This window comes from Thermothelomyces thermophilus, chromosome 5 (genome assembly GCF_000226095.1).
Source record: "Thermothelomyces thermophilus ATCC 42464 chromosome 5, complete sequence".
Classification (NCBI taxonomy): Eukaryota; Fungi; Ascomycota; class Sordariomycetes; order Sordariales; family Chaetomiaceae; genus Thermothelomyces; species Thermothelomyces thermophilus.
Window position 1 is genome coordinate 2436093 of NC_016476.1, and position 27209 is coordinate 2463301.

At 58.5% G+C, this 27209-nt stretch overlaps 10 protein-coding genes across 10 annotated transcripts; 3 read left to right on the forward strand and 7 right to left on the reverse strand.

Moving 5' to 3' along the window:
- Positions 1-1040: 1040 nt before the first annotated feature.
- On the reverse strand, positions 1041-3006 carry MYCTH_2308681 (uncharacterized protein). The gene is made up of 2 exons (XM_003665156.1): positions 2409-3006; positions 1041-2332 (listed from the first exon to the last, which is right to left on the reverse strand). The coding sequence occupies exons 1-2, from the start codon at positions 2598-2600 to the stop codon at positions 1070-1072; spliced, it is 1455 nt and encodes a 484-aa protein (XP_003665204.1). The 5' UTR covers positions 2601-3006; the 3' UTR covers positions 1041-1069.
- On the reverse strand, positions 3007-6982 carry MYCTH_2308682 (uncharacterized protein). Its single transcript, XM_003665157.1, has 5 exons — positions 6840-6982; positions 6425-6770; positions 4486-6360; positions 3677-4428; positions 3007-3618 (listed from the first exon to the last, which is right to left on the reverse strand). The coding sequence occupies exons 1-5, from the start codon at positions 6857-6859 to the stop codon at positions 3414-3416; spliced, it is 3198 nt and encodes a 1065-aa protein (XP_003665205.1). The 5' UTR covers positions 6860-6982; the 3' UTR covers positions 3007-3413.
- Positions 6983-7106: 124 nt separating this feature from the next.
- Positions 7107-7805, reverse strand: MYCTH_2065824 (uncharacterized protein; the record flags this gene model as incomplete). Its single annotated transcript, XM_003665158.1, has 3 exons — positions 7107-7191; positions 7248-7508; positions 7567-7805. 3 exons carry the CDS (start codon positions 7803-7805, stop codon positions 7107-7109), a joined length of 585 nt encoding a protein of 194 aa, XP_003665206.1.
- Positions 7806-8404: 599 nt separating this feature from the next.
- MYCTH_2308686 (uncharacterized protein) lies at positions 8405-11391 on the forward strand. The gene is made up of 2 exons (XM_003665159.1): positions 8405-10019; positions 10076-11391. The coding sequence occupies exons 1-2, from the start codon at positions 8708-8710 to the stop codon at positions 11221-11223; spliced, it is 2460 nt and encodes an 819-aa protein (XP_003665207.1). The 5' UTR covers positions 8405-8707; the 3' UTR covers positions 11224-11391.
- Positions 11392-11973: 582 nt separating this feature from the next.
- On the reverse strand, positions 11974-14746 carry MYCTH_2308690 (uncharacterized protein). The gene is made up of 4 exons (XM_003665160.1): positions 14451-14746; positions 14265-14368; positions 13487-14147; positions 11974-13282 (listed from the first exon to the last, which is right to left on the reverse strand). The coding sequence occupies exons 1-4, from the start codon at positions 14583-14585 to the stop codon at positions 12257-12259; spliced, it is 1926 nt and encodes a 641-aa protein (XP_003665208.1). The 5' UTR covers positions 14586-14746; the 3' UTR covers positions 11974-12256.
- An 11-nt stretch (positions 14747-14757) lies between these two features.
- MYCTH_2308691 (uncharacterized protein) lies at positions 14758-16801 on the reverse strand. Its single transcript, XM_003665161.1, has one exon. It carries the CDS (start codon positions 16577-16579, stop codon positions 15254-15256), a length of 1326 nt encoding a protein of 441 aa, XP_003665209.1. The 5' UTR covers positions 16580-16801; the 3' UTR covers positions 14758-15253.
- Positions 16802-17087: 286 nt separating this feature from the next.
- On the reverse strand, positions 17088-19567 carry MYCTH_2308692 (glycosyltransferase family 71 protein). Its single transcript, XM_003665162.1, has one exon. It carries the CDS (start codon positions 19173-19175, stop codon positions 17184-17186), a length of 1992 nt encoding a protein of 663 aa, XP_003665210.1. The 5' UTR covers positions 19176-19567; the 3' UTR covers positions 17088-17183.
- Positions 19568-20839: 1272 nt separating this feature from the next.
- Positions 20840-23555, reverse strand: MYCTH_2308694 (uncharacterized protein). The gene is made up of 4 exons (XM_003665163.1): positions 23026-23555; positions 22284-22922; positions 22146-22220; positions 20840-22071 (listed from the first exon to the last, which is right to left on the reverse strand). Exons 1-4 carry the CDS (start codon positions 23057-23059, stop codon positions 20921-20923), a joined length of 1899 nt encoding a protein of 632 aa, XP_003665211.1. The 5' UTR covers positions 23060-23555; the 3' UTR covers positions 20840-20920.
- Positions 23556-23765: 210 nt separating this feature from the next.
- MYCTH_2308696 (uncharacterized protein) lies at positions 23766-24689 on the forward strand. Its single transcript, XM_003665164.1, has 3 exons — positions 23766-23955; positions 24032-24184; positions 24264-24689. The coding sequence occupies exons 1-3, from the start codon at positions 23797-23799 to the stop codon at positions 24354-24356; spliced, it is 405 nt and encodes a 134-aa protein (XP_003665212.1). The 5' UTR covers positions 23766-23796; the 3' UTR covers positions 24357-24689.
- A 550-nt stretch (positions 24690-25239) lies between these two features.
- On the forward strand, positions 25240-27209 carry MYCTH_2308697 (uncharacterized protein). Its single transcript, XM_003665165.1, has one exon. The coding sequence runs from the start codon at positions 25763-25765 to the stop codon at positions 27011-27013; it is 1251 nt and encodes a 416-aa protein (XP_003665213.1). The 5' UTR covers positions 25240-25762; the 3' UTR covers positions 27014-27209.

Genomic DNA, 27209 nt, shown 5'->3' on the forward strand with positions numbered 1-27209 from the left:
AGTAGTAGTTAGTGCTTACAAAGTAAGGTATGAATCGCGAGTGAACCAAGCAATCCGGATAGGCCGGCTTTCCGGGTTTGATTGGTCATAGGTCCCGGTATGCACTGACTCTAGGATCGGGTATTTGTACTGTATGTGTCTGTTATCTGTGACCATTTGGTGATTACGTTTGGCGTCGAATGATGAACGACCAGAAGAGCCTTCCAAATTACGCTGCTGAGAAAGGGGAGCTGGGAGGCGCTTTCTCGTTCCATTCCATCACAGTTGGCCATTTCCAAAGACGACTAAATTATTCAAACGTTGGGGTAATGTCCATGATGGATGGAGACCATAAAATCGGAGGGAAACCGGAACTGGTCAAGTTTCCCCGTTGCAAGAGAGGCCCGCGAGATTGGTTGAATCTGTTTGACGTCTGACCCCCCAACCCCATATTGGTCCCGCGAAGACCCTCCATTCCAAAGCTTAATCCCAACCAACAGTTTGTGGACAATCGTTGCATCTCAAAGATTCGATCGTCAGGGGGATGAAGAGATAAAGATGTACTCGTAATTCGTTATCGTGATAATATGCTTCAAAAGCGCCAAGCGAACAAGGCGAAGAGATATCGCGACAAAAGAAGATAACCACCAACAACAGAGCCAAACTTAAGACATAGAAATTTTTTTTCCCTTTCCGCATGTCCGTAGTAGACCTGAGGATAGGCAGGCAAAGAGGGGAAAAAGAGAAAACTCAAAGCCCCGATTCCAGATCGTGACCTTTCCACACTACCTTGTCGCGTCGCTCATAGGTATCTGATCAAGGAGGAAACAGCTTGCGTCGTCCACCGTCATCTCCTAACTCCAGCTTCGCTCCCGACGAACAAGAAACCAAAGGGCGGCACGAGCTCGTGCTTCCGGGAAGCATCACATCTTCCTGTCCGGCCTACCTCAGGAGGCTCGAACCGGATGCTGTTCTAGCTGGATATTTTTTTTTTTTTTTTGGGGGGGGGGGAGGCCTCGACATGAAGAAACGGCAACAAAGTCTCTCCAAAAAATCCCCCCCCCCCCCCCCAAAACCACTACGAGGTCCGTCACCGACGGCTCCCGCTACCGTTCCACAATCCTTTACTCGTCTCCACCACCCGGTTCGCCTCGTTCCCAGGGCGCAAGCTCGCCGGGACCGCATGCGCAGGTGGGAGATGGCCGCGACCTTCTGGCGCTTGTTGCCCCGCCTGTTGCGAATGCGGGGCGGGCCAATCGTCCATCCTGACGTCCCCGTCCGCCGTGCTGGCGTCCGCGCCCGTGGCCGACCCCTGTGATGCCTGCGCCGTCTGTGTGTCGTAGCCGCCGTCCTTGCTCTGGCCCTCCTGCGCCTGCCCGATCTCGATGCCGCTGTCGTGATTTCTCGGCTGGGGGGCGTTCTCGTTCTGGCTGCTCTTCTGATCCCGGTTATTTTGGTTGCTGTTGTTGTTGTTGGTGGTGTTGCCGTTACCACTGCTGGGCGGCGCTGCCCTCGCCGGCTCGCGGCTTCGCACGCCGTTCATGAACCCGGCGGCCTGGCCCTCGCGCAGCTTGTTGATGGCCCGGACGGTGTCGATCGCGGCGTGCAGGGTGCGGCGGGCGTTGAAGTTCTTCTTGACGGTGGGCAGCAGGTTGGTGCCCTTGTCGTCGCCTTCTCCCACGCGCGCCCAGCCGGCCACGAAGGGGTGCTGCAGCGCCTCGTGCGCCGTCATGCGCTTGGCCGGGTCGATCGTCAGGCACCGCCGGATGAAGTCCTTGGCGCTGTCCGACACCCCGCGCCAGTACTCGAGCGGCGTGAAGCTGTAGTCGGCGTTGAGGATCGCCTGCATCTCTTCAAAGTCCGAGTCCCGGTCGAAGGGCGTGTAGCCGCAGAGGAGGAAGTAGGTGATGACGCCCAGTGCCCAGAGGTCGACGGGCTTACCGTGGCCTATCTTCTTGAAGATCTCGGGAGCCATATAGCCCGGAGTGCCACAGGTGGTGGTGAGCACGTGGAACTGCTCCTCGTCCATGATGCGGCTCAGGCCGAAGTCGGCAATGAGAAGGTCGGCATTGTCCTCGGGCGTGCGGAAGAGAAGGTTCTCGGGCTTGAGGTCGCGGTGGACGATGCCGTGATCGTGCAAGTAGGCGACGGCGGACAGGACGGCGCGGATGAGGTCGGCGGCATCCGCCTCGTAGTACGAGCCCTTGCGGCAGATGCGGTCGAAGAGCTCGCCGCCCAGGGCGAGGTCGGTGACGAGGTACAGGTTGTTCATGGTCTCGAAGTAGTCGACGAGAGTAAGGATATTCTGGTGGCCCATCGACACCTTCTTGAGCACCGCGATTTCGTTTCGCACCTGTCGAAGCAGCGTAAGCGCTGACTTAGCGAACGACAAGCAAGCTCGCCTTGTTTCGAAAAGATGGCAGACATACCATGTGCTCCCTCCCGGCCATAAGCCGCTTGTTGATCACCTTGGCCGCATAGTAGCGCCCCGTGTCGATGTGGATGCACTCCTTGACGACCGAGTACGACCCCGCGCCGAGCACCTTTCCGACCTTGTACCTGCAGGGCTGGATTTGCGGCTGCTGCCGCTCGCCAGCAGCTTGGGCTGCTACCGTACTCATGGTCGTCGGTGATGTCGTTGTCTCACTCGGACCAGAGGACAGCTGCCGCGCTCTGGTCGCTCGGTCGCCGGTGTTTCCGATATGCTGTCGACAGGGTTCCGCTCCCGGATAATGGGTTAAAATGTGTTACCTTTCCGGAGTTTGCGTTGTTATGGACGTTCGCTCTGATGAAGCTGTAAGCCGGTCGCTGATCAGAGGGTGATAAGCTTTCGTCGGCGCTAAAGTCAAAAGCTTCCGGGAAGGCGGTCAAGAAAACTTGCGAAAGTGTCGGGCTTGTTGCGTGTTTGGACACCGACAAAGGGTCGAGCCGGTCGCTTTGACAGGGTCCGGAGCTGTCGTGCGGGGCACTCCGCAACGCAGCAAGGTCCGCGATACAAAAGTCCCGCCCCTTCACGTATCGGTCAAGCACCGCTGAATCCAGAATTCTTTGCGCGGCACGGTCGAAGAACGCCGGCAAGAGCCACTCAAAACAGTTCAGAGAGGAGAAAAGAGTTTTTCAATCAATCCCAATCTTACCAAGCGTCTTAGGTCGCAATTGTTAACTTTACGTGTTGTTCATCAGCCGCACTTTGATTTGCGATATTGCGAGTTTTGCCCTCGTCTCGGAGCCAATCACGGACCGACTCTCCGCTTCAGGTATGTTCCGAATCCTGCTATGTACAAGCCCATGGGGTCGCTCCTCCGGCACCGACCGAATATGCCGCAGTAATATTCACTTAGGAGAGCCAGATGAGAAGGCCGTAGGCCTGGGTATCTTGTTTAGACAATGGTAGGAAAAAACAATCCTATATCTTACCAACACATAGAATCGCTTCACTTCTTTTTCTCCCGCTTCGCCTTCTTGGACTTGGAATGCCCCTTGTCACCTCCCTTCTCCTCGTGGCCATCCGTCTCCTCCACCTTGCGCTTCGCCTTCGTCTTGACACTCACCATCGGAGCGCCCTTTCCGCTCTTGGCCGCCCGTTGTACTCGTCTCTCCGCCTCTTCCCATGCCGCATCATCGCCCTCGATCTCATACCTGGTTCGCTAGGTTAGCGTTTGAACGAAATAGACGGACTAACTGACAGGCTTCTTACTGGTCCAGCGGGAGAGAGTCAATGAGCTCCCTCTGCTTGGCTCGCAGCTCACTCAGCGCCTCGTCGCCTCCCTCTTCCAGCTCGTCCTCTAGTCTGGTTTCGAGAGGCGTGTACTTCGTGTCAATCACCTCGTCGTCGTGAATCCCTGTCGCGTTTTCTCGGCTCACGCCGACCTTGTTCGCATCCGGCATCTCGGCCTCGACGGCTCCGGCAACCAGCGAGTTTAGGTGAGACGTGATCTTTCGCATGATCTTGATGAAAATAGCGAGAACCTGCGAAGCCGGCAGTGACAGCTCCTCGGCAACAGTCTCAACCTCTTTCCGCTGCATTCCGATGGCCAGGAGAATAGCCTGTTGCAGGCCACTCAGCTTGGCGCTTGACTTCAACCTGCCGCTGAAGTACAGCTGCGCAATCGTGGGCATGAGGTCCAGAACAACATGGTAATCGAGCAACCCATTGGCGTAGGACTCCAGGCGCTTGAGGTCAAATGGCGTAAAGAGCGCGTCCAGGTCGCTCTTGGTGATTTCAGTCGGTGTTGCGGACGGATCCAGCTGCGCGCCAGAACTGGCAGATTCCTCAATCGTCAAGGCAAGGATGGACGGGAACTCGCGGAACTTGTACGAGAGGAGAGACAGGAAACGACGATGGAAGTCATTCGCAAAGGCGCCGAGCCAGCTCGGGTCGTTCCCGTCTTGGAGAGGCCGAATCATGACGCACGTGTGTTCGCCCGTGAGTTCGTTGGCAGTTTGCCGCTGTTTCTTTGTCAGCCTCCAGCATCAGCCAGCCGAACGAAGCGAGAGAGTACTTACGAGGTAGACCGGGGCAAACGAGGCCCGCTTCCAAAATTTGTGCAGCGGCTGCGTTAAGCCGTAGCTTACACCCACGTAGTCGAGCTTCTCAGGTCGACGCTCCGCCAGCTTTGCGAACAGCGGCGGCAGCTCGTTCATGTCCCGAACTTTGATCTCGTCAAACAGACTAGCCTGAGCAAGCTCAGCATCCGTGACCCTGGGAATCGACTGCGGCACTGTGCTGCTGCCTTCCTCCGAGAGGTCGGCGAATTTGCCCTCGTAGTAGTCAATCAGCAGTTGCAGCGCTTTTGAGCCGTACCCCATCGACATATAATCCGGATTCGTTGCTATCCGGACCACACGAGCACCCGACAGGGAAGCGAATTCGTCGTCTTGGAACTGCTGGCTCACCAGCCACGGAATCAGATCACCAGCAGGTTGCTGGCCTCTGCTCAAGCTCTTCAGGATGCTCTCCTTGCTGATCTTCCCTTCCAGGGACACTTGAATCACACACAGGGGTTCTGGCAGGCGACCTTCAACAATCGGGCCCGTGAGAACGAAAAGTTCGTGGGCTGGCGCATCGCTCATAAGCTGCAGGTCGTTCGGCGAGTTCTTGTAGTGGCTTGCAACGTAGAGCGCAACCATCTGCTGCAGAAACTTTTCAGACACCGGATGGAAGGAGAAGAGGGTGTCGCGGTTGACGTGTAGCAGCTCGCATTGCGAAGGGTCCGGACACCCCTGCGTGCTGAGCTTGGATTTCGGCAGTGTGGCATCTAGGCAGAGAAGCATATTGAGCCATTTCTCCACCTTATCTCCCTGGGCGTAACGGATGGGCTCAGAAAGCGTGATCTCCTTCAGCGACCGACCGCCAACTGAAGTTGTCTCCTTGGTTGCCCGTCCGCTCGATCGATCGATCTCGACCGAGCCGCTGCCGTTGGAATTGGCGCCCGCCCTGGATTGCTCCCTCAGCTGCTTGATGAGCTTCAACGACAGCGACCGGCCCGTCCCTTCGTAACCGCTGATTGTAGAGGCCATAAACACCAGGTACGGCCCCATGAGCTTCTTCACTAGGGGCAGCGGAATAGCCGCCGCTTCATCAATCACGACCAACTCGGCCTGTCCGAGCACATGGCTGTCCTGAGGCCGGATATACTGGATGGTCTGCCGATGGTTCCTGTGGATGTTGACTCGAACAATAGCCTTGTTGAAATCGGGATTTGTTGACTGGATGATGGAGTAATCGGCATGGTCTTTGTAATCAAGCGCGTCAAAGCCCTTGAAGACGAATTCGAACAGTGTCTTCAAATTTTCGGGAGATGGCGAGGTGATGAAGATGTTGCTGTATCCGTAGGCAACGGCGGCTGCAATGGCAACGCCCATAGCGGCAGATTTACCTCGGCCACGCGCTGCGGTCAGGGTAACCGTATTCCGGAGAGTCTTCTCGGCAATGGCATCCACAAACGTAAGCAAAGCCTTCGCCTGATCTGTCGTGCGGGCCAACTTGACGAGCGACCCGATCGGTTGTGTGTCTTGGAGGGCCTCCTTCATCTTCTCTAGCTCCTGCGCCGCCGCACTCTTGGGTTCGTCCTCATCAGGTGGCGGGAGTGGCTTCACGCCCTTCCCGCCTGATATCGGGAGAACGTTGAGCTCGTCGTCAATCACCAAACAAGATTCGCAACTACCGAGGGACAGGATGAAGCGCTCATTGAACCTCGCTACAACGTCGTCGTGGGCCTCCGTTCGGTACCGTGAGTGGACGTCCATGGAAAGAGTGTAGAGCTGTTTCAGGCTGCTCATGCCCTTCAGCAAGAGCACCACTAGGCCTCCACCCTCGACTGTCTCGATGGTCCTGGCGAGAATATTGGGTGTTATAGCCTCGAAGTCTTGAAGAATGCACTACCCTTACTGTCAGCTTTCTCGGTTTCCGACTGTAGCCCCGGTAGCTACATTTGAAACTAACCATGCCATATGTGTTGCCCAGAATCTTGTCGGTTTCCTTGTAGTAGACATATCGAATGTCGTGAAGCGAGATGAAGAGCTCGAACGGGTCTTCGGAATTGGGTTCGCGAATCCCGCGCTTGATTTCCTTCTTGATCTTGTTCTCGCGCTTCTTGCGGTGACTCGTGAAGCCGAGGAGTTTGTTCTTGTATGCCCATAGAACCGACTTGTTCTGCCTCACGTCCATGCTGGACATGATATAATACAGGTGGACAATGGCATCCTTGGAACGGTCGCCGACCACGACGAAGAAGCTGCGCTTTTTTTCCTGCAGGCCATTGCGGATGAGGGTCGGAATCCGCGAGTCTCTGTATCACAGAAAATGTCAGTTTAGGAAACAAAGTCTAGTACATTACTCTCGGTCCTATTTTGCTTACACTGTCTTTTGTGCCGGCATGGTCGCAACTGTTCGCAGACCTGCAATCTGAATACTGCGGACGGTTGCGATAGAGGGGCCCGAAAATTGCTGCGATAGTGATTCGGGTTCAATTATTTTTCTTAATTCTGCCGGGTGGTATGGCTTAATGGATCCACCGCTGGCACACCGCCTACACTAGTGTGGTATGTACTGTATGTACGGAGGTATGTACAGTACACAACATACTATGTAGTTACGGATTACATACTGCAGCACCCCCGTCGCATCAATCATCAAAGCCTCTTCGGAATGCTTTCTTTGACTTTTGCATCTTCTTCGCCTTCACTCGGGCCTCGTTGGCGCTCTTCTTTCTACTTCACTCTCAGCACCTGATAGCCGTGTATCTTACACCTGCGGGGTTACTTACAGTGCTTCATATTTTTTGGCCGTCTCTGGGCTGCTCTCACCAGGCACCGTCTTGCGATACAACTCTTGGAGCTCCTCAAACAGTTTCCGGCGGTTTTCATCAGCATTCGCACTGCGGCTTCTATGGGTCTGAGCCTGTATCGTGAGGCAGTCACTGCGTCGAGAGTAATACTTAGATTCCCGAACACCGGCATGCAGCAACTTTGGCAAGAAGCCCAGCAATTGGGGAACAGGCCATGTGGTTGTTGCCTTGGTTTCAGTCCTGGCAATTGGCGTCAATACGTCTCTACCGTGCTAGGATAGACTGCTTTGGTACAAACTTGTTTACATGCTGCCCACCAGGGCCACTAGATCGTGAAAAGGATGTGTTGCCCTCGGGCAGGCTGCTGAGCTGGAACGACTGGTGCCATTTCCTTGCCTCAGCCAGTTGCTCCTGATCGAAGGTTGCATCAAGAGCTCGGTGGACAAATCGGCGAGAACCAGGGATGATGGTCCATGCGTTCCACGGCCACCTGCTCACCAAGTTAGCGGGCGACTGAAGGACATGGTGAGCCAGCATCGTGTCCGTGGTTCGTCAGACTTGCGGATGGTGTCGCTGAAGCCACCAAAGAAACCTGGTTGATCACTGAAATGCAATGCCGGATACTGGATAGAATACTCGGTACGGATTAGTCCGTACATTGGATAACGTTAAAACACCGCTAAACTGAATCAGGCAAATAGCCGAGCAGCGCAGAGGCTCGCGCTTCCCATCTGCGGGGCGCGCAGAAGTCGAGAAATTTCGCCAGCCAAGCCAGCCTTGCATCCCCACATCGCGCATGAGCCGGCACTTCCATCATGACTGCCCGTAGACCTGCTCTCATTCTGATCTTTCAAAAAGTTTGATCAGCCCTTTCCCGCTCCCACATCCACACATCGAATATTGCCGAGCAATAATATTATCAGCGGCCCTTTCAAACAAAAGTGTTTCGGCGCATTCTGGGCATCGTGCGCGTTCCCTTTGGGCCCCTCAAAAGCCAGCAGCTGCCAACGCTTTCTTCTCATCGCGATTTATCGCAAGGCTGCTTCCAGTCGGCAAAACAATATTCGCGGCATCTGTGCATCGCGCCTCTCGCCCGCGCATAGTGTGAATCGCCGCCCAGTTTTGTGTCTGCTGACCACGGAGATTCATCGCCCCCCTTCACCCATCACAACTTCCCGAGTGGACCGACTTTGTTCCACCCAACAAAGGAGTCTGGCGCCTGCGTGTAGAGCCATCGGTCATCGCACTTGATGCCGGAGCAATCACCACAAGTAGTGGCTGCCGCCAACCTGAGCCCTATCTCTCCGATCCCCATTTCCAGCCAAACCGCCATCCCAGACACAGTGGTCCCGGCCCTTCAAGACCAAGCAGCCACGATTGACGAAGCAGCTAAGCCTGCCACCTCCTTGCCTGTTCCTCACCACCCCCAACCAGTGACAATGGAGCCAAACCCGGGGCCCAGCGAAATTTCCGACACAATAGTGGTTGGTGGGGACTACTCTGATGAGTCCCACGACGAGAGCGACGAGAGCATCGACTATGGCGAGGGCGAGGAGGGACAGGAACAGGAAAAGGTCGAACCAGAAGCGGCCAACGATGACTATGCCAAAACCTTTGATTCACCCACAGCTCAAGAGGATCTAAATGAGGCTGAAGAAGTTCAGCCAGATGTATCATTGGCCTCAGAATCCATGACTAGTCCGCCCGCGCCTGACCCTGCAGCTGTCCCTTCTGATCACCCGCCCACTCATTCGCCGGCCGTGTCCCGCATAAACGGCGAGGTTCAATCCTCGGGAGACCCTTCGCCGTCCGAGCAAGCCAACAGGTCCGAAGTCCCCTCCGATCCCTCACCCACCGCGCCGAACACAATCCCATCCTCTGCGGCGCCTACTTCAGCCACTGCCGCCGAGGAACCTGGCAAGGAATCTCCAGCTGCCCCTGCTCCTGATGCAGCCCCGCCTACCGCTGCCTCCGCAGCTCCTGCGTCGACAGATGAAGATGATGCCGCCGCTGTTGACATTCAGAAGCTGGTAGACGACATCACTGCTAGAGCCGCCGCCACAGCTTCACCCCCTAACGCGCCAGCGCAAGCCACCCCCGTTAGCACCCAAGCTCCTACGGCGTCCTTGCCCGTATCTCATCCTCCCTCACTACCCCCCAAGCCTTCTCTTCCCAACCCGCCAGCCAACTTGCCCGCCATTCCCCCGGCACACTACTCGTTCCAGTCAAGAGGTCACAATGCTCCTCCAGCCCCAGCAATGCCGATGACTCTTGCCAGCTCTGGTGCATCGCATGGCGCGCACGCTGCGAATGAAGGCGTTTCCTCCTTGCCCGCGCCGCCACCGGGCAGCTTTGGCGCCCCGCCTGCTCATCACTTGCCACATAGCGGAGATGCTTCTGGCAACTACCATGGCTCGTCTATTAAGCAGCTCTGGGAGCAGTTCCTAGCAGACGAAAAACGATACACATCGGAGGCCAAGTGGGAAAGGTTTCCGGAAGGCTCGCGGATTTTTATTGGTGAGTCCACAATAGCGGCACCTTGCCATGGACCACTCGCTCACCACGGTTCAGGTAATCTATCCAGCGAGAGAGTCTCGAAGCGAGAGGTGTTTGATGTGTTCCACAGGTTCGGCCGGCTAGCGCAGATCTCGCTCAAGAGCGCCTACGGCTTCGTCCAGTATCACACGGTAGCCGAGGGGCAGGCCGCTATGCAGGGTGCTCAGGGCATCGAGCTCGGTGGCCGGAGGATACGTGAGTCATCATCTGCCCGTCGCTGGCCTCGCACCGTCTGTCTAACCGGTTGACAGATCTCGAGGTCTCACGCACCCAGAAGAAGAAGGATGACAGGGATAGGTCGCCGGACCGCCGGGGTCCGCGAGGTTCTTACGGGAGCGAGCGCTTCGACGCCGGCGATCGCGGCTGGAAGCGGGATGACTATCGGCCGGGGCGCTCCCCATCACCACGCCGGGGCGATCCTCGGAGCAGCCGAGACGGCCACTATTCTCGGGACCGTGAATTCGGCAGTTATCAGCGCCGTCGCTCGCGTTCGCCTGCGCGCTTCGGTCGGTACGGAGACGACTCGTACAGGCGCAGGAGCCCCAGCCCTCACCGGCGAGCGCCGTCTGACGGCGACCGGTTCGACTTCCCTCGACGCTTCGGTGCCGATGTCCCTGATGTGCAGATTCTCCTGCTACAGGAGGTCTCGAGAGATTTCGTCGGCTGGGTCCAAAGAGCCTTCCATAACAAAGGGCTGAAGACCGATGTCATGTATCTCAATCCTCGATTCCCTCGGGAGACGGTGGTGCAACGGCAGGTGGTCGAAGGCGTGCATGCCATTGTCGATCTCGACTATGGGGCCCAGACAAAGGGCAAAATTCCCATCCAGGTTTTCATCCGATCCGGGGGTAGCAGCGTCCGTTTCGAGCTGTACCAGGATGTTGACCCGCCAATCGCCGCAGAACTAGTGATGAGAGAGAAATCGCAGTCCGCGGCACATCTCGGCCAACCACCGGCGCCGTATGCGCCCAACGGCTACGGTCACCCTCCGCCGGCACAAGCGCCTCCTGCCGGCTACCCGTATCCGTATCCTCAGCACGCCGTTCCTCCTGCGCAGCCTCCAGCAGCTCCAGCTCCCGACCTCGCCAGCGTAGTCGGCAACCTCGACAACTCGGCCCTTCAAGCTCTCTTGGCATCACTTCAGACTCCCCAGGCCGGCGCACCCCAGACAACGTATCCTGGAGTGGCTCCCGCCGCACCCCAAGCCCCTCAGATCGACGTGAACGCGTTGCTGAACAACCTCAGGAGCGCGGCCGCGGCACAGCCTGCACCACCACCGGCCAGCTACGGAGCCGCGCCCGCTTACGGCGCACCGACGGCTCCTGGTAGCTACGGCGGCGTGGATCCAGCACAACAAGTCCAGACAATTATGGAGCAGCTGAAGCGAGCTGCGCACTAGGGACTACGTGATACCCGGAACGGCAGTCCGATGGCTCCAAAAGGTTTCTCTTGGAGATTGCCGGAAGTTCTATGATTCTGTGGGCAGTGGCACCTGCGATGACTTGTCAAAATAAAGAAGCCGGGATTCTCGGATTGTACGCGCAAAGAAGATAGATTTAGCGATGTTTTTTCAGCTTCTTTGCTCTTTTTCTTCTTCTTCTGCCGTCAACGAGAGCGGGCAGGCGCTCACATATGAGAGGAGGAGTGAGAGGTATGGCTGTCCGCAATAATAGCATGTCGTCTTCTCGATTGACGCTCGAATCCGGGAAGCTGCTGCCGAGGTTTGGAGTTTGAATGGGTTGTCATAGTCGTTCGGTCAAATTTGTTCGGCTTATGCCGCAGTTTCTTTTCCAGCAAACCACGCTGAGATATGAGCTATTCGAAACCGTTGAGGTCCAGGTGGCGGTCAGGTCCGCGGATTCCTGGTGCACGACCGTGGGCGACTTGTCAAAGTAGGACATAATCAGAGCCATGTCCGCCCTTGAAGCTGTGTCCATTGAGGGGAGAAAAGGATGGAACCGGGCTCTTGGAGCTCATGCTCGTTGATGTCCATGCAAGCATAGTTTACACCAAACTCGTCGTTGGGTCGGATTGTTAGAGATGGGTCTGCTTGGACTCACAGAGGGGACAGGAGCGAATGAAGTTTCCAACATGCTCTTTTTTTTTTCTTTTTCTTTTTTTTTTTTCCCCCTTTGGACCGTCACTTCTGATCTGGATCGCCAAACGGGAGCCGCACTCCGGCGGCGAGAGGGAACAAGAACTTTGTCTGATGGGCATTTCGCTTCTGGGCCATCAACGGGTGGCCTTTTCGGGCTGGCTTGCTTGCGAGACTACATACAAGGGGCGATGCTGCTGCCACACAAATGAGCAGAAATACATGTCTCTAGCGGCAGTGGATTATAATGCCCTGCGACGGCGAGACGAGTCGCCATCATTCGGGCTCTCCATGTTGGCCCCATCAAGCATATGTTTTTTTTGGGAGGGGGGCCGAATCACAGCTCATCGCCGTCGATGCCCCCTTCGACCCCGCGCCCCTCTCCTCCCGTGCTCCCGACGACGAACCAGTCCTTCACGATGGCCGTACCGTCTACCACCGTCTTCCAGACCTCGGGCTCGCAGGACTCGGGCTTGAGCACGTAGCACCTCGGCTCCACCATGTCGGGCGCCGCGTTCTTGACCGCCCAGGCGTCCCGCAGCCCGGCGGTGACGAAGTCATCCCCGGCCCGGACCCTCCCCGTCGGCAGGTCCAGCCCGGCCATGGCCCGCCGGAAGATCTCGTACCCGGCCTGGGGCTGGTACGAGGGCACCTCGTGCCCGGCCTGGAACACCCGCGTGAAGCTGAACCGGCCCACCTGTCTCGTCAGCCCTCTCACCACTACTACCTCCTCTTCCCCGCCTCCGGTGTTGCCGCCTCCGGTGTTGCCGCCGTCGCCGCCGCCCTTGCCGGAGACGACGACCAGGGGCGCATACCCGGCCGCCGCGAAGACGTCGCGCCGAGACCAGGGCACGGCGAGGCTGACCTTCTCGCCGCCGGCCCAGTTGCACGACGGGTCGCGGTCGCCGTAGACGAGGTGGACCTTGACGCCGCCGCCGGCGCGGCGGTCGAGCAGGCCGGCGAGGGCGTCGAGCTGGCCGCCGCGGAGGGGGTCGAAGGTGGCGTCGAAGGCGCGGTTGACGGGGAGGGAGACGGCCGTGTGGTTGACGGGGACGCCGAGGGCGGCCTGGACGTCGGCGCGGGCCAGGAAGCCGTGCGGGTGCGGGGGCGGGAAGGGGTCGGCGCGCGGGTGGGCGAGGTCGAACGGGGCGCGGCCCGACTGGCGCGGGAAGGCGGCGGCGAGGACGTCGTCCAGGACCGACCGGACGGCCTCGCACCCGGCCGCCGGCGGCGACGACGACGACGACGACGACGCGAGCGACTCGGTGCACGCCTGCATCTGCTCGCGCCAGCCCGACGGCCGCGTCCAGTTGTGCTTGAGGGCCGCATGGAAGGTGTCGTTGTAGAACTGGATGCCGTAGCTCTGGCGTTGGGAGAGGAAAAGTTAATAGGGCGGCTCTTATATATATATATATATATATATGTATTCTTTATCCCTTTTCTTCTTGTTTCCTTTCCCGTTCCTTTCTCGTTTTTTTTCTGTTCTTTTCTTTTGTTTTCTTTTTTTTCTTCGTCCGTTCGTTCCCTTTTCTTTCCACCGAGAAAGCTGAAGGAGCGGATAACTTACATTATTGTAAGGATAGTCGATCAGGCTCTCGGCGAGGATGGGCCAGTCGACGGCCCCGTTGATGATGCCGAGCGTGTCGAGATGCAGGTAGCGCCCCTCGAGCTGGCCGTCGGCGATGCGCTCGTTCTGCTGCTGGAAGAAGCGGAAGAATGCCGGGCCGTACGTGCCGCCGTAGCTCTCGGCCCAAAGGCTGATCCTGCCGTCGTCGGACCGGTAGTGCGGGAACTCGAACAGCCAGGTCTGCAGGAAGTGCCACATGGCGTGGGCCGAGAGCTCCGTCGAGTTGGTGACCTGGGACGCCTTCTGGCTCCCCACGGTGCCGATCCGGAAGGTGTTGTTGGTCCGGGGGATGTGGCCGTCGGTGAAGTTGGTGGGCGTGATGATAGGCTCGGAAGGGTCGTCGACGTCGAGCTGGACGGTCACGTTGGTGAGCACGTCGTACGAGAAGCCGGTCTGGACGGGCTGGTCAATGTACAGCATGTTGGCCTCGTTGTTCCAGCTCCAGCGGTTGAGGTAGGTCGTCTTGGAGTCGGGCCCGACAAAGCAGGGGCCGTTCTCTTCCAGCAGGCCCATCATGGACGAGCCCCCGGGCCCGCCGTTGAGCCAGATGGCCAGGGGGGCATTGGCCGGATCCTTGCGGGCTTCAAAGAACCAGAAGAAGCTGGGGCTCGTCAATCAGATGCCGCCCTTTTACTTTTGGGTTTGTATTTTTTTTTTTTTTTGGGGGGGGGGAGGGGGGAGGGGGGCAGGAAGGGGGGAGAGACTTGGCCATACTGACGTGTTGATGGGGTAGTCTTGGTCTGCCCCCTCGATCAGGTTGGGCGGGAGGTGGACGTATCCCGAGTACGACTTGACCCCTGGCGTAGTCTCGCAAATGCCGGGCTTGTTATTCTCAGCTTTGGGTTCATCCTTTTTTTTTGGGGGGAGCGCCCTAAGAGAGTACAGGGGACACGGGTAAACCGACCTCCTTGAACGAGATGCTGACGTTTTTATAGAACTTGGACTCTATCACGGTGATGCCCTCCCTCTTTGGCGGGAACTGTGCGTGAGCGCCAAACCCGAGAGCGAGGGCGAGCAACGTGCTGCCCTTCATCGTCATGACTGTGACTCGGGCTCGAGCATCTGAGACCCGGCCTTGTTTCTTTCTTTCTTTTTCTTTTCTTTTCTTTTTCCTTTTCTTTTTCCTATTCTGTTTTCCCTGCAAACGGCAGAGTGTTGGACCTTTAAATCCTCAGTGATGAAGAGTCGAAGCAACTTGCTGACGACTCGAGACGCGTCAGACGACTACCGAGAACAGTAGCCGATTACCTGCCTATTCCGGAAACCCGTTGCTACCTCAACATTCGAAGCTTGTTCCTCCAACGCATTCTGGTGATGTCTTGCACGCCGAGTCGCGAGTACGTCACGCAGATCGTGCTGCTGCATCGCTGTCAGGGCAGCTACAAAGTGCAGGCAAGTCTATTATTTTCTATATGTCTTCCGGCCTGCCGAGTCCTGGTGTGTATGTGTGCGTACCGTAGCCCCGAGATACCGTGATGCACGATGCACGATATGTTCAGTACATGCAGTACGGAATCACACACCCAGTACGTGCACGGGAGGGCGGGAGGTTCCTCTCACTCTCCCCTCCTTCAGAACGCCTCTATTTACGTCCGTATTTCCGTATATTCCCCCCAAATCCCGTACATGCGATCCATGGTAGCACACACACCAGAAGAAAAAAAAAGGTATGTACACACATCACTCCGGCCGTCATGGGTACCGGATTCAAGCGACATCCTCCTCCCTTTTCGCCTCCTGCCACTCGCTATCCCTCACCAACAACAGCCTCCGGACCGCCCGCTCCCTCCCCTCCCCCCCCAGCCTCGTCGCGTCGGTCAGGCGCAGCCACCTGGCCAGCGCCTCCCTCAGCTCGGCCTCCCCGCGCCCCAGCACGTCGATGCCGCGGTCGGCGCACGCCAGCCTGACCTCGTCCCCCACCAGCGCGGCGGCGCCGCCGGCCCGGATCAGCAGGGCGTCGTCGACGGCCAGGAAGCGCAGCCGGCGCAGGACGCGCGGGCGCAGCACGAACGCGGGCGTCCACGGCCGCACCGTCAGCCCCAGGACCTTGGCCATGACCTCGACGGGCACTTCCGCATCTTCTTCTTCTTCTTCTCCCCTCCCGCTCTTGCTGCTGCTGCTCTCCGCCACCGCCACCATCCAGCGAGCCGCCTCGGCCCTGCCCTCGGCCCGGCGGGACTCGGCGGTCCGCAGCAGGCCCTCGACCTGGCGCGGGATGCGGCAGGCGAGGGGCACGGCGCGGGGCAGGGCGAGGACGGCGAGGGGCGTCAGCTCGCCGCACACGAGCAGGATCAGCGCGAACAGCGGCAGCCGGCGGATGTCGTGCCGCCAGCGCAGGCGCAGGTGCAGGTGCGCCCGGGTGCCCGGCAACGGAGGCGGAGGCCGGCGATCGGCGCCGGGTACCTCGCCCGGTGTCGCGCTCTGCGGATCATCGGGCGAGGCGGGAGACGGAGGAGAATGGGAAGAGGAAGAGGAAGAGGAAGAGGAAGACGGGTAGAGGAGGCGGGTGTTGGTGAAGACGACGTGGCGGAGGGCGGTCCTGTAGAACTTGAGGTAGGCTACGCCCGTCGCGTAGAGGTAGGAGAGGCCCGGGCGGGAGAAAAGAGGGGGTGCCGGGTCGGGTTTGCTGGGGAGATGGAGGGGCGGCGGGCGGGTGGTGGGAGGAGGGTTCGCGGCCGCGGCCGAGGGGGCGAGCACGTCATGATGCGGGGCGGCAGCGGTGATGCCGGCGGTGATGCCGGCGGTGGGGATCGTTGTCGTCGCCGTTGTCGTCGCCGTCGTCGCCGCCGCCGTCGTCGTCGACGTTGCTTGCGCGGCTACTACCGTTGCGGCGCCCGGATCGTGTTGGCGTCGATGCTGCTCGGGCGAAGTCGAGGTGTGGTTGCGTCGGCGCTGGCACTGTCGCGGGGTCGCTACGACGAGATCCTTGGGGTAGCAGCAAGTCGGAACGAGAGCGCGCGACGGGGCACGCGGTTTCGACGGCGGCGAGGCATTGGCGCGCAATGCGTTGCTGAGAAGGGCGCCGCGCCGCATTGGGTCGGCCGTGGTCCGGAGGCAGCGGCAATTCGAAGGGGATGGCCGGGAGGGCGAAGGGTCGTGGAATAAAAATGCCAAGTAACTTTCGTTGCATCAATGAATTAATAGCTCCGTACTGTACTTCGTAGCACTGTTGTACATACAGTACATACATAGTAAACTGTCAGGCCCACTGCAGCAGCGTGTGACGCGCATCACATCACTAGTGTAAAACTGGGGGCCAAGCTTGCTAACCTGAAACAGCAATGACTTGGCAAGACCTTTCACTAATGCAAGTTCTTGTATTTCATGTTCCTGCAGGATAAACTCGTTCACTTCAATTAAAATCCACCGTTTCTCTCCTTTTCTATTTCATGGTCAGATCCGTGTGTATACGCCATGACCGCCCTTCCTCCCCTGCGACGCCCACGAGGAAAGCCACCCAAGAACTCCAAAAGAGAGAGAGTTATCTCCAGAATACCCAGATCACAACCAACCCCCCCCCCCAACCCCCACCCCCTCTCCCCTCCCCAAAAGAAAAAAACTAAGATTGAAAATAAAATAAAATAAAAAGAAATCAAGAGCACAACACTGAGATAACCTCCGGGAACGCCAGGCAGAACTATACGTACAGCTGTTGGTGAATATCGCGCATGTGTGCGCACACGCGGCGCAGCCGCTCGAAGCGGGCGACCAGGCCGGGCTGGCAGTAGACGGCCATCGTGTCCTCCCAGAGCAGCTTCTCGGCGTCGCGGCCGAGGCAGTCGGCGATCCAGCCCGGGTCGCCCCAGAGGCGCACGTACCGGCCCTCCTCGTCCGTCTCGACCAGGCCCGACTCCGGGTCGAGCACGCGCGTGAAGTCCGGGTTGACGCCGTTGTGGTGGAAGAACATGACGTGCTCGCGCCGGCGGCGCTCGCTGCCCCCGCCCCCCTTCTCCTTCTGCCTCTCCAGCGCCGGCGTCAGGTCGCCAAACCTGTCGAGCGCCGTCGTGTCGGTGAGGAACGCGTCCTCGTCCAGCTCCTCCTCCTCCTCCTCTTCCCCGTTCTTCTTCTTCTTCTCCTTCTTCTTCTTCTTCCCCTCTACCTTCTTCTCCCTGATGACCGTCATGACCGCCGAGCCAGAGCCAGTGCCGGTGCCGCTGTCTGGGGAGAGCTCTTGCTGCCGTCCGTCGGTCCCAGTGGCGGTTCCATTCTTCCTCCGCCGAGCCTCCTCCTCCTCCTCCCCCTCCAGGACGGCCGTGAAGGCGCGATAGTCGGCCATGGGGTCCTGCTGCATCATGAACATGCCCCTCCACGCCTGCTTCGCAGACCGCCCGTGCACGAAGGGCAGCTCCTTGACGTCGTAGTAGCCCTTCCGGACGCCGACGCCGGGGCGCATCCACGCCGTCGGCGGCCGGTACGCGCCCTTCTTGCGCAGCGCCTGCAGCACCAGCGCGGCCTGCAGGAAGCTCTCCCGATCGCCCTCGCCGGCGCCGCGCTGGCTGAAGATCGGGTAGTAGTGGTCGGGCCCGTTGTAGTTGTAGTAGGCCGCGAGGAGGAGGGTGTCGGCGTGGCGGGCCTTGTCGTACGCCATCATGCCGCTCTCGGGGCTGGTGCGCGCGGTGACGGGCGGGACGTCGAGGTCGCCGGCGATGCGGTAGAAGAGCGGCGACGTGTTGGTCACCCAGAAGTCGGGCCAGGTGACGAGGCCGGCGGACGCGAACGGCTCGGACCTGCGGTCGAAGATGGCGTCCGGGCTGCGCACGGGCAGGCAGTCGGCGTCGAGGAAGAGCACGTTCTGGAACGAGGACCCGACGATGGAGACCACCTTCCACTGGAACCGCACCAGCTCCGGCACCGGGCCGCGCACGCCGCCCCAGGTGTCCTCGAGCGACACGCACCGGGCGTCGAAGCGGGGCATCGTCTCGGCGCACAGCCGATCGACCCAGGGGGACGACGAGTCGAGGAAGATCTGGATGGGCAGGCGCGAGCCGGCCCGGCGCGCCATCAGGACCAGCGAGACGGCCTGGCCGAAGGTGGCGACGCCCGTCGTGGTCACGATGCCGGTCGTGTCGGCCTCGTACGGGAGGTGGCTGGCGAACTCGGCGAGCTGGTCGACGAAGCCCGCGTGCGACGCCCGGAACCGGGCCACGTCGTCCTCGCTCAGCTCGATCAGGTCCGGGCGCGTCGCGTTGATTCCGGGCGCCCAGTTGATGCTGGGCCCCGGCTCGCCCACTCTGACCGGCCCCGCCGTTACGCGGGTGCTCTCGAGGCGGCCAAAGAACTCGGCCCACCAGCCGCCGACATCATCATGGCGGCCGTCGCCGTTGTCGTCGTCGTCCTCGTCGTCGTTGTTGTGGTGTTGGTGGTGCTGATGGTGTTGCTGATGGCGGTGCTGATGGTGGTGGTGGTTGTAGTTGGCATACGGGTGGCGGCCGAAAATTCTCGTCGGGGCGTAGAAGTCGTCCTCCAGGCAGAAGAAGCGATAGGCGAGGGAGGCGGAAACGAGCAGCACCAGGAGGAGGCCGGCGACGGCAAACTTCGCTTTGGATCCGCGGAGAAACAAGATCCTCAGCGCGAGATGGCGGAGGAACGCCAGGCTTCCTTGAGAGCTTGGGGCACGCATCATCAGCATATCGGCCGTCGCTGATCGCTCAGTGTTGCGAGAGTTGGTCGCAAACGCCGCGGCGGCGCGCTGTTTCGACGTGATCTTCTCGCTGCTGTTGGCCTTTCGTGTTTCCAGGTATGAGGGGCATGGCAGGAATGGGAGACGAGATGGATCGTGAGATACGACGACCTTGGGCTATACTACACTACGATACAACACTAATTTGCTGCGCCTCGGCGCAGACCTCTCTGGTGAGTTCCTTGGGCAAACTCGTTTCCGTCTGATCCGCCGCGGGCAATGGCAAACAGGGCATGTGCGCGCGAGCGCGCGAGAAACGGGTCTTAGAGCGAAGAAGGAGCAAGAGCAAAAGCAGGCAAGACCACACCTTCCATATCGAGAAAATAGATTCGAGATTCGGCATGAATCACCTCGGCTCTTTGAGCTTCTCAGCTGTTTGAACTTGGCACAGCCATCGCCCAATCGTGGGATGGGACGGAAGCAGGTATTAGAGGGTTGCCTCTAGGAGAGTAGTAACCTCGTATGTGCAGAACCCACCGTGGGAATGAAAAAATGAAAAAAATAACTACTGTGTAGACCCCAGACGCCCGATGGCGCCATGGCCGGGCTCGTCCTCCGCCGTAGTGTAATCTTGACGTTGATGTCTCAAAAGTACGGAGCGTACTCCGTAGGAAGCTTACCATACCCTTGCTGCGCCCCACACCCCCGGCCCTCGCAGACTGCTCGCCCGTAACAGAACCAACCGAGTTGGTTAGTTGGCGATAAAGCTGTTGGTTTGTTGGTGATAAGAGCGGTCTGCGAGGGCCTAATAATCCGTACATATGTACATACGTGGCGGGTGCCTACGACAGTAGGGTAGTATTGCCAGTTTTGGTGGGGGACGGTCTACAATGGCCAGATATGTGGGCGCGTCACCAGTACGGAGGTAACTACTATAGTATGTATGTACAGTACATACATACTATGGTAGTAGTGGAGAGGTGGTTTGTGTGATATACCCCGCCCATTGACACAAACCTCGTGTTGCCAATCGCTAGGCCAAGAAAGTGAGCATTGCCCAATCAGAGTCATGGAAGGAACCCGATAGGGTAGGGCGGTCCGCGCCGTCGTACGCTAAATCCGTATGTACGGATTACTGATTGTCAAAGTGTGACTCGTATTGCGGACAACGCTATTGGAGTCCTGTTAGTGTACGGATTACCCTGCCTCCGTGCTTTACTGCTGGGTATGCCAAAAACTCCCTCCACGTGCAAGATGATCGGCCAAGCCTGGCCAAAGGGGCAATATTGCGTAATCCGTAATTGGAGAGGCCTGTCCCGACGCTCCCGTGTAGCTTCGGTGAGGGCCGTGATATTGCTGCAAACCCTGGAATAACATGCATTGATAACGGAAGGAATGGAGGAGTCATTCGGCCGTTCAATTCCCGCTCGGGCAGAAAAATAACGCAACACGCCCAACATCTCCCCAATCCGGGCTCGCAAAGATGTAGCACATCGCCAGGATGCAAAAGATTGCGAAGTACTGTAGTTGTCGGATGTATGAACATCTTGACTCTCGGCTGTGGCGGTATATGGGTATGTGCAACGCAGTGATGACAGCTTGGTCCTTGAAGTAGCAAAGCCAAGGCCGGGCCGTGTCCGCGGTACTTGACTCGCGCAGACTCAGAAAACCAGTGGGGGAAAGAAAGAAAGAAAAGAAAAGAAAAGAAAAGCGAATCCAACAATTTCAACGCGGAAATTCTCCGTGCTGCTCCATCACAGAGCAGCCTGCACCTTCGCCGCCCACTCCTCGTTCACGGTCTGGTAATCCTCCGGCCCGTAAGGGCTGAGCACCTCGGCGAGCACGCCCCCCTTCCGGTACGTCTCGAGCCCCAGGTCGCGCAGCAGCAGATCGAAGTACGGCACCGCATCGAAGATGAAGCTCGGCGCGCGGCTGCTGCCCCAGTCCACAGGATACCGCCACCGCCCGAACCGGTTGTGCAGCAGCGCCTCGCGGCGGAGAGCCTCGAGATCATCCCCGCCGCCGTCGCCGCCGTCGCCGTCGCCACCGTCGCCGTTCAGACCGGCGGCCGGGCCCGCAAGCGGCAACAAGCCCCGAAAGTACGCGCCGACCCAGAGACCCTGCAGGTGCGCCGTGATGACGTTGCTAAAGTTGGACACCATCCCGACGAAGGCCACGTCGCGAGTGCGCAGGAAGCGCGCGGACGGCGGCACCATGAAGCGGTGCAGCACGAAGGGGGCCAGCGGCGTGCTCGGCGTCACCGCCTCGGCCGTCCCGACGCCCGCCCGCTCCGTCAGCGGCGTGTACGCCCGGTTCCAGACCGGCTGCTTCCGGAGCCGGGGGAAGCGCTCCAGGATCTGCGAGTCGGCCTGCTGGATCGCGCCCTGCTCACCCGCGAGGTCGTCTGTCACTCCGGGGGCGCTGTTGCCGTTGCTGTTGCTGTTGTCATAGCCGTCCGGGATGTGCGGCAGGCCGAGCTCCTTGTCGATGCCCTCGGGGAGAAACCGGATGGGAGGGACTTGTTTCCAGCCCGTGTTGACGAGCAAGGCGTCGGCTGCCAGCTGGACGCCGTCCGAGAGGTGCACCTTTCCAGGGCTGAGACGGGTGATTTCGCTGATGTGGACGCGGATCTTGCCGTCCCTGACCAGCTGGAAGAAGTCGGTCTCGTAGTTGAGGATGCTGAAGCTGGTTCCCGCAAACATGGCGTCGAGCCAAGGCTTGAGCTTGGCCGTCTCGGGGTGCGAGTCGAATCGGTTCAGCGACTTGACGTCGCCGCCGAGTATGCTCCAGAAGATGTCGACAATCTTCCGGCCCAGCGTGGTGCCGTGCAGGAAGTTGCGGATCCGGACGTAGCCGTCTGCGCTGCCCCAGACGCAGGGACTGAACCAGGTGAGGGCACGTATGTCTGGGAGACGGAAAACCGTATTAGCGCTAATGCTCGGATTTGAGGGCCCCCGGGGGGGGGGGGGGTGGTCGTACTGGCAAGTTTCTCGATCCATCGCTTCAGCGGCGTCACGTACGGCGGCGACATCCAACAGGGCCCGTGGCCGGATGCTGTGCGAAGCAGTCAGTCAGCTCCTGCGCCGCTCCCCTCCCAGCCGGCGCTGCTGGACTTACACCGGATGACCATGTGCGTCTCCACGCCTGCAGTTGCGTAGGCATAAGCGGCGTCCCAGGCAGACTTGGTGCCGCCAAACACCACGGCCGACTTGGCGGTCTTCAACGTGTCGCGGTTTTGCTGGAAGTGCTTGCCGTGGAATACGCGACCGCCGAAGGTCTCCTGCCCGTCGAAATGCGGGAGGAAGGCCTCCGAAGTCAACCCCGTGGCGACAATGAGCCGGCGCGCCTTGACACGCGTCTGTTGCTGCCCCTGGTCGTCGCCCGTGCCCGTGCCTGTGCCCGTGGAGGCGACGGTCAAAATCCAACCTCCTCCGGCCTCGTCCACGTGCTCGGCCGACAGGACCCTCGTGCGCAACCGAATATGGTCGGCGATACCGAACTCGGCTGCATATGCCTTGAGGTACTCGTGGATGGCTTCTCCGGGAATATGGCTGCCGACGGGGACTTTGAACCTGGCGGTACTCATGGGAAAGTCGGGATATTCGTAAGTCCCCAAAAGGTTGTTGCTCCTGAGGCCCGGATACAGGCGCTCCGCGGCCCAAGTGCCGCCCAGCGTGGACTGCCCGTCAAACACCACCAGCGAACTCCCCGGGTTGGTGAAGCGGTATTGCTTGGCCGCTCCCAGCCCGTACCATCCTTCCGCAGACCGTGGTCAGCGTTCGTTCAAAAGTAATTTGCGGTGGTTCGCGATGTTCGCGATACCACCGGGCAAGTTGTCAGCATGGAGTAATCAGCTCACCGGCACCCACAACGACGCAATCGAAGGTCTCCATCGCGCCTTAAGCCCAAGAGTCGCGTCTCGGGCTTCCAGGCCTCGGGAGTCGGAGAGGTTTCGTGCCCTTCAACGGATACCCTTCAACGGATAACCCCGCTCACCGTCAGGGGCTCGCGATTTGCCCACGAACTGTCTCATAACATGTACCGCAGTACTATCTATGTAGGCTGCGCATTCCCTGCCAGGTGCTGCTGCTGCGATTGGCGCTCGAGCGAGTGCAACGCTGAGCTTCCACCCATGTCCGGCGACTCCCTTCCGGTGCTATCGGTGCTCCGGGTGTCATAGCCGGGGTTAGGAAGTGTGGACCATCGTTAGAAAGGGAAATGGGAAAAGGGAAAACGCGCGAGGCTTTCCAGTAATTATCTCGATTCTCGCAACCGTAGACATTCTGGAGTCGGTCGCTCATTCTGAAGTAACGGGGGCTCCGTCTCACTCAGGTTGCTACCTTGTTAAATAGGAAGGCGACCATCAAAATAAAGATAACAACATTCGCGATGATATCGTTCCGTCCGATTGGGAACCTAGTCTGTTGGAAGAATAATTATAGAGTATGACATGCGTACACAGTAGTGTCTGGTTCCGTAATGTGTACTAGTATGTACTACGGAACTTCCTCTTACCGTGGTTCAGCCCCACTAGCCTAGTGTGGACAACCTTTGTTTGGTACATACATACCTACTCCGTACCAAGTAAGTATTCATCCTCAACAATCCACCAACCAACCCCGCGACCAAAATGGCTCCCCCAGTAGCAGTCCTGACGGACAAGGCGCCCAAGCCGATCCCGCAGCTTTCTCAGGCGGTCAAGTACAACGGCATGGTCTACTGCTCTGGCTCGCTCGGAGTCGACCCAAAGACGTCGAAATTCGTCGAGGGTAGCGTCAAAGACCGAACGGTGTGTGCTGCCATGCGTTCGCTCGACCCCGCGCTCGAGTCCATCTGCCAAGCTGACCGGATGAGTGGGTGACTAGCGCCAAGCACTCAAGAACCTCTCCGCCGTCCTCGAGGCGGCGGGGAGCAGTCTGAAGAACGTGGTCAAGGTGAACGTCTTCCTGACCGACATGAGCAACTTTACGGCCATGAACGAGGTTTACGACGAGTTCTTCGTATGGGAGCCGAAGCCGGTAAGATTAAGATGCTTCCATCCTTCCGCGGACCTGGCGCCTAGGTTTCGGGCCGAGCTAACCGAACTTGGCGCCGAAGTGCCGCACTTGCGTGGCTGTCCACCAACTTCCCTTCAACAGCGATGTCGAGATTGAGTGCACCGCCTTCGAGTCGGTCAAGGCGCGGCTGTGAGTGGGAGAAGAGCAGACGGCGGAGTCGATTTGACAAACTCGGCCTGCTGGCAGTTCGATCCTAGGTGCGCGAATGTACCGTACTGTATGTATTTTCATACATACGTCCACCGGCAACCCTTCTAAGGAAAAAAAAAAAAAAAAAAAAACACCAGAAGAACTTTGGAGATCAAGACGAAGTAAATAAAGTACAATGCAGATAAATAAGCAGGAACGTATGTGCATACCTTCGCGAGGAGATCGTAGGTCCTGTCGGGCGGTTTATTTCTGACAACAGAAAACCGTCATTAACTGCAGGACGTGCAGGGTTTCTTTTGTATTCCGTACTGTAGTTCTAAGGAATATTCCAAATTTTGTATTCCGTACTGTAGTTCTAAGGAATATTCCAAACTATTTTCCCCTTGACACAATGTCGCTGCAGAAAGCTAACTGATACCGTAACCAGCGCCCCAATTAATCTTCGCAGCCGCCCCCCCGTTTTGTTTCGCGCATGCAGTGGCCTGTTACATACACGACACTCCGTACATTCATTTACTTGTACATATATACGGATTACACTTCAGTCCCCAGGAATCAGAGAGCTAGGCACCGACCCTAACGCGCCCTGGGAAGTCGCTAAGCCTTTTGCTTCCCTTTTCTTCCTTTCTTCCCTTTTCTTCCTTTTCCTCCTTTTCTTATCAATCCAGGCTGCTTTACGGGGATTAGCTGGCGGCGCAACATGGCTTGGCTCAACTATCATTTTATCGACCTGTCCCCGGACGAGAAACAGGTCCGCCGCCAGACTCTCAACAAGTACGCCCTCTACTCCCAGGCTTCGGCGCTGATTCCCGTTGTCGTTATCCTGCTATCTAGATTGGCCCAGCGGGCGTTGAGCTCCGGGTCATCTAAAAAGCAGTATGCGGCTGTGCCTAGTTCTCCGGTCCAAAAGCAACAGCGGACAAGCAGCGCGGGGACGTGGACCTCTCGAGCCAGGAGGGTGCAGTGGTGGTTGAACGAGGATGTTGTGATGTCCGGGATAGTCTTAGGTCAACGCGATCGTATGTGCTACGCCTCTCGAGTGCCGGCCCATTCCCCTCTCCGCTACGTGAAGGCTAGGTCTGGTGCCGGTTCCATGAGACTAACGTGCAAATAGAATGGCTCATTGGACTTCTCTGGATGGCCTGGCTCCTACTTCTTTGTGTGCAGGAAACCGGACAGGGTAAGATGCTGGACCGGCCTGCCCTTGAACAGTACGATGAAGACACGCCTTGACTGACCTCTTCAGATTACCTGCACCTGACCAAAAGATTCGGCGCCATTGCCGTCTCGCAGTGGCCCCTCCAGTATCTCTTGGCGCTCAAGTCCTTGAACCCGGTCGCCTACCTCCTCCGATCCTCTCACGAGCAAGTCAACCGTTGGCACAGGGTCATGGCGAGGGTCACCACCACGCTGTTATGTCTTCATGCTGCCCTGTACTTGAACTTCTTCGTCCAGACTGGCCGTCTTCACCGCCTGGGCGATCCTGTGGTTCTCTCCGGCGTCATGGCCTTCGGTGGCTTACTCCTACTCGTCTCAGCAGCCCTCCGGCCCGTCCGTCGTTTTTCATACCGGCTATTCTTCATCATCCACGTAATTGCCGGAATCATTGTGCCACTCCAGCTCCTGATCCACGCTGCCCCGGCTAGGATGTTCCTGTTTGAGGCCCTCGCGGTCTTCTTCCTCGACCTAGCCTCTCGAAAGCTCGACACGGTGACGGGTTACGCAACAGTGGAATCCATTTCGGACACCAATCTTGTCAGAATCTCGACCACTGTTCCTCGCTCCAAAGTCAGCCGCTATCGCACTCGTCCCGGTTCCCACATCTACCTAAGCATCCCGGCTGCAGCTTGCAAGGCGATGGGCGCCGCCTCTGCGTCACGTCTCCTCTATGGATTTCTCTTCAACCCCTTCACGGTGGCTTCCGTGGACGAGAAGAACGGCGAGGTGACTCTGGTTGCGCGCCATTGTGGTGGGCCAATGACTACAGCTTTGAGGCGGCTCGCGCGAGCAACGAAACCGAGGAATCCCGACAGAAGCACAGACGAGGACAAGGTGCTGCTGTCGATTGAAGGCCCTTACGGGGCTGCTGGCCGCCTTTCTCAGTTATGTGCAGATTTTGACCGGGTTCTGCTTGTTGCCGGCGGCATCGGAGCAACCTTCACTCTCCCGCTATACCGCGCCATACTCGAGAATAACCCGGGTGCGAAGGTAGAGATGGTGTGGGCGATCCGCAGCGCGGGCGATGCCACCTGGGCCGCGACGGGGAAGGAAGCCCAGACTCTCATCAAGGACGACAATATCCACCTCTTCATCACCGGCGAGACCTCTGCCGCGGGGGGAGCCGAGGCTCGGAGGCAAACAAGCGCCATTAGCCGCACCAATGGGGAAGCGGACGGCGAGGTAGAATTGATTGCCATGTACAGTGATGGTCGCCGCGGGCGGTACGCATCCCAAAACAACAGAAAGCGTCCTGACCTCCAGAAGATCGTCGACAACCTATTCAAACATGGCCAGGATGAGCGCGTGGCGGTGCTAGTGTGCGGCCCCGACGACATGGCCAGGGAGCTGAGGGCGCACCTTGGCGTCTGGGTCAAGAAGGGACGGTCAATCTGGTATCATAAGGAGGGTTTTGGCTTCTAGAGAGCGTAAACGTTAGTCATACATCCCCTACCATGGGGAGCGCCCAACCAAGGTCGCCTCATATCCATGCAAGCGGCTTCATACTATCATACCCGCTGTTCCCCATACATGGCGTTCCCCATACATGGCTATGCCCAGCAACGCAAACACCGCTTTCCCAGATCCCAGCCAACCCAAAGCCGAGAAAAAAAATATA

What these genes read in the sequence shown, in the direction of transcription:
- MYCTH_2308681 (XM_003665156.1), bottom strand. Translation starts at nt 2,600, where the DNA reads ATGAGTACGGTAGCAGCCCAAGCTGCTGGCGAGCGGCAGCAGCCGCAA. An exon ending in TGGCCGGGAGGGAGCACATG is followed by an intron (nt 2,333 to 2,408) that starts GTATGTCTGCCA and finishes CTGCTTCGACAG; the next exon opens with GTGCGAAACGAAATCGCGGT.
- MYCTH_2308682 (XM_003665157.1), bottom strand. Translation starts at nt 6,859, where the DNA reads ATGCCGGCACAAAAGACAGT. An exon ending in ATGCCGGCACAAAAGACAGT is followed by an intron (nt 6,771 to 6,839) that starts GTAAGCAAAATA and finishes TCTGTGATACAG; the next exon opens with AGACTCGCGGATTCCGACCC. An exon ending in TGGGCAACACATATGGCATG is followed by an intron (nt 6,361 to 6,424) that starts GTTAGTTTCAAA and finishes CAGTAAGGGTAG; the next exon opens with TGCATTCTTCAAGACTTCGA.
- MYCTH_2308686 (XM_003665159.1), top strand. Translation starts at nt 8,708, where the DNA reads ATGGAGCCAAACCCGGGGCCCAGCGAAATTTCCGACACAATAGTGGTT. An exon ending in GCTCGGTGGCCGGAGGATAC is followed by an intron (nt 10,020 to 10,075) that starts GTGAGTCATCAT and finishes ACCGGTTGACAG; the next exon opens with ATCTCGAGGTCTCACGCACC.
- MYCTH_2308690 (XM_003665160.1), bottom strand. Translation starts at nt 14,585, where the DNA reads ATGACGATGAAGGGCAGCACGTTGCTCGCCCTCGCTCTCGGGTTTGGC. An exon ending in TCAGCATCTCGTTCAAGGAG is followed by an intron (nt 14,369 to 14,450) that starts GTCGGTTTACCC and finishes GAGAATAACAAG; the next exon opens with CCCGGCATTTGCGAGACTAC. An exon ending in CAAGACTACCCCATCAACAC is followed by an intron (nt 14,148 to 14,264) that starts GTCAGTATGGCC and finishes GACGAGCCCCAG; the next exon opens with CTTCTTCTGGTTCTTTGAAG.
- MYCTH_2308691 (XM_003665161.1), bottom strand. Translation starts at nt 16,579, where the DNA reads ATGCGGCGCGGCGCCCTTCTCAGCAACGCATTGCGCGCCAATGCCTCG.
- MYCTH_2308692 (XM_003665162.1), bottom strand. Translation starts at nt 19,175, where the DNA reads ATGCTGATGATGCGTGCCCCAAGCTCTCAAGGAAGCCTGGCGTTCCTC.
- MYCTH_2308694 (XM_003665163.1), bottom strand. Translation starts at nt 23,059, where the DNA reads ATGGAGACCTTCGATTGCGTCGTTGTGGGTGCCG. An exon ending in TTGCGTCGTTGTGGGTGCCG is followed by an intron (nt 22,923 to 23,025) that starts GTGAGCTGATTA and finishes GGTCTGCGGAAG; the next exon opens with GATGGTACGGGCTGGGAGCG. An exon ending in ATGGATCGAGAAACTTGCCA is followed by an intron (nt 22,072 to 22,145) that starts GTACGACCACCC and finishes TCCGTCTCCCAG; the next exon opens with ACATACGTGCCCTCACCTGG.
- MYCTH_2308696 (XM_003665164.1), top strand. Translation starts at nt 23,797, where the DNA reads ATGGCTCCCCCAGTAGCAGTCCTGACGGACAAGGCGCCCAAGCCGATC. An exon ending in GTAGCGTCAAAGACCGAACG is followed by an intron (nt 23,956 to 24,031) that starts GTGTGTGCTGCC and finishes GTGGGTGACTAG; the next exon opens with CGCCAAGCACTCAAGAACCT. An exon ending in TCGTATGGGAGCCGAAGCCG is followed by an intron (nt 24,185 to 24,263) that starts GTAAGATTAAGA and finishes TTGGCGCCGAAG; the next exon opens with TGCCGCACTTGCGTGGCTGT.
- MYCTH_2308697 (XM_003665165.1), top strand. Translation starts at nt 25,763, where the DNA reads ATGGCGAGGGTCACCACCACGCTGTTATGTCTTCATGCTGCCCTGTAC.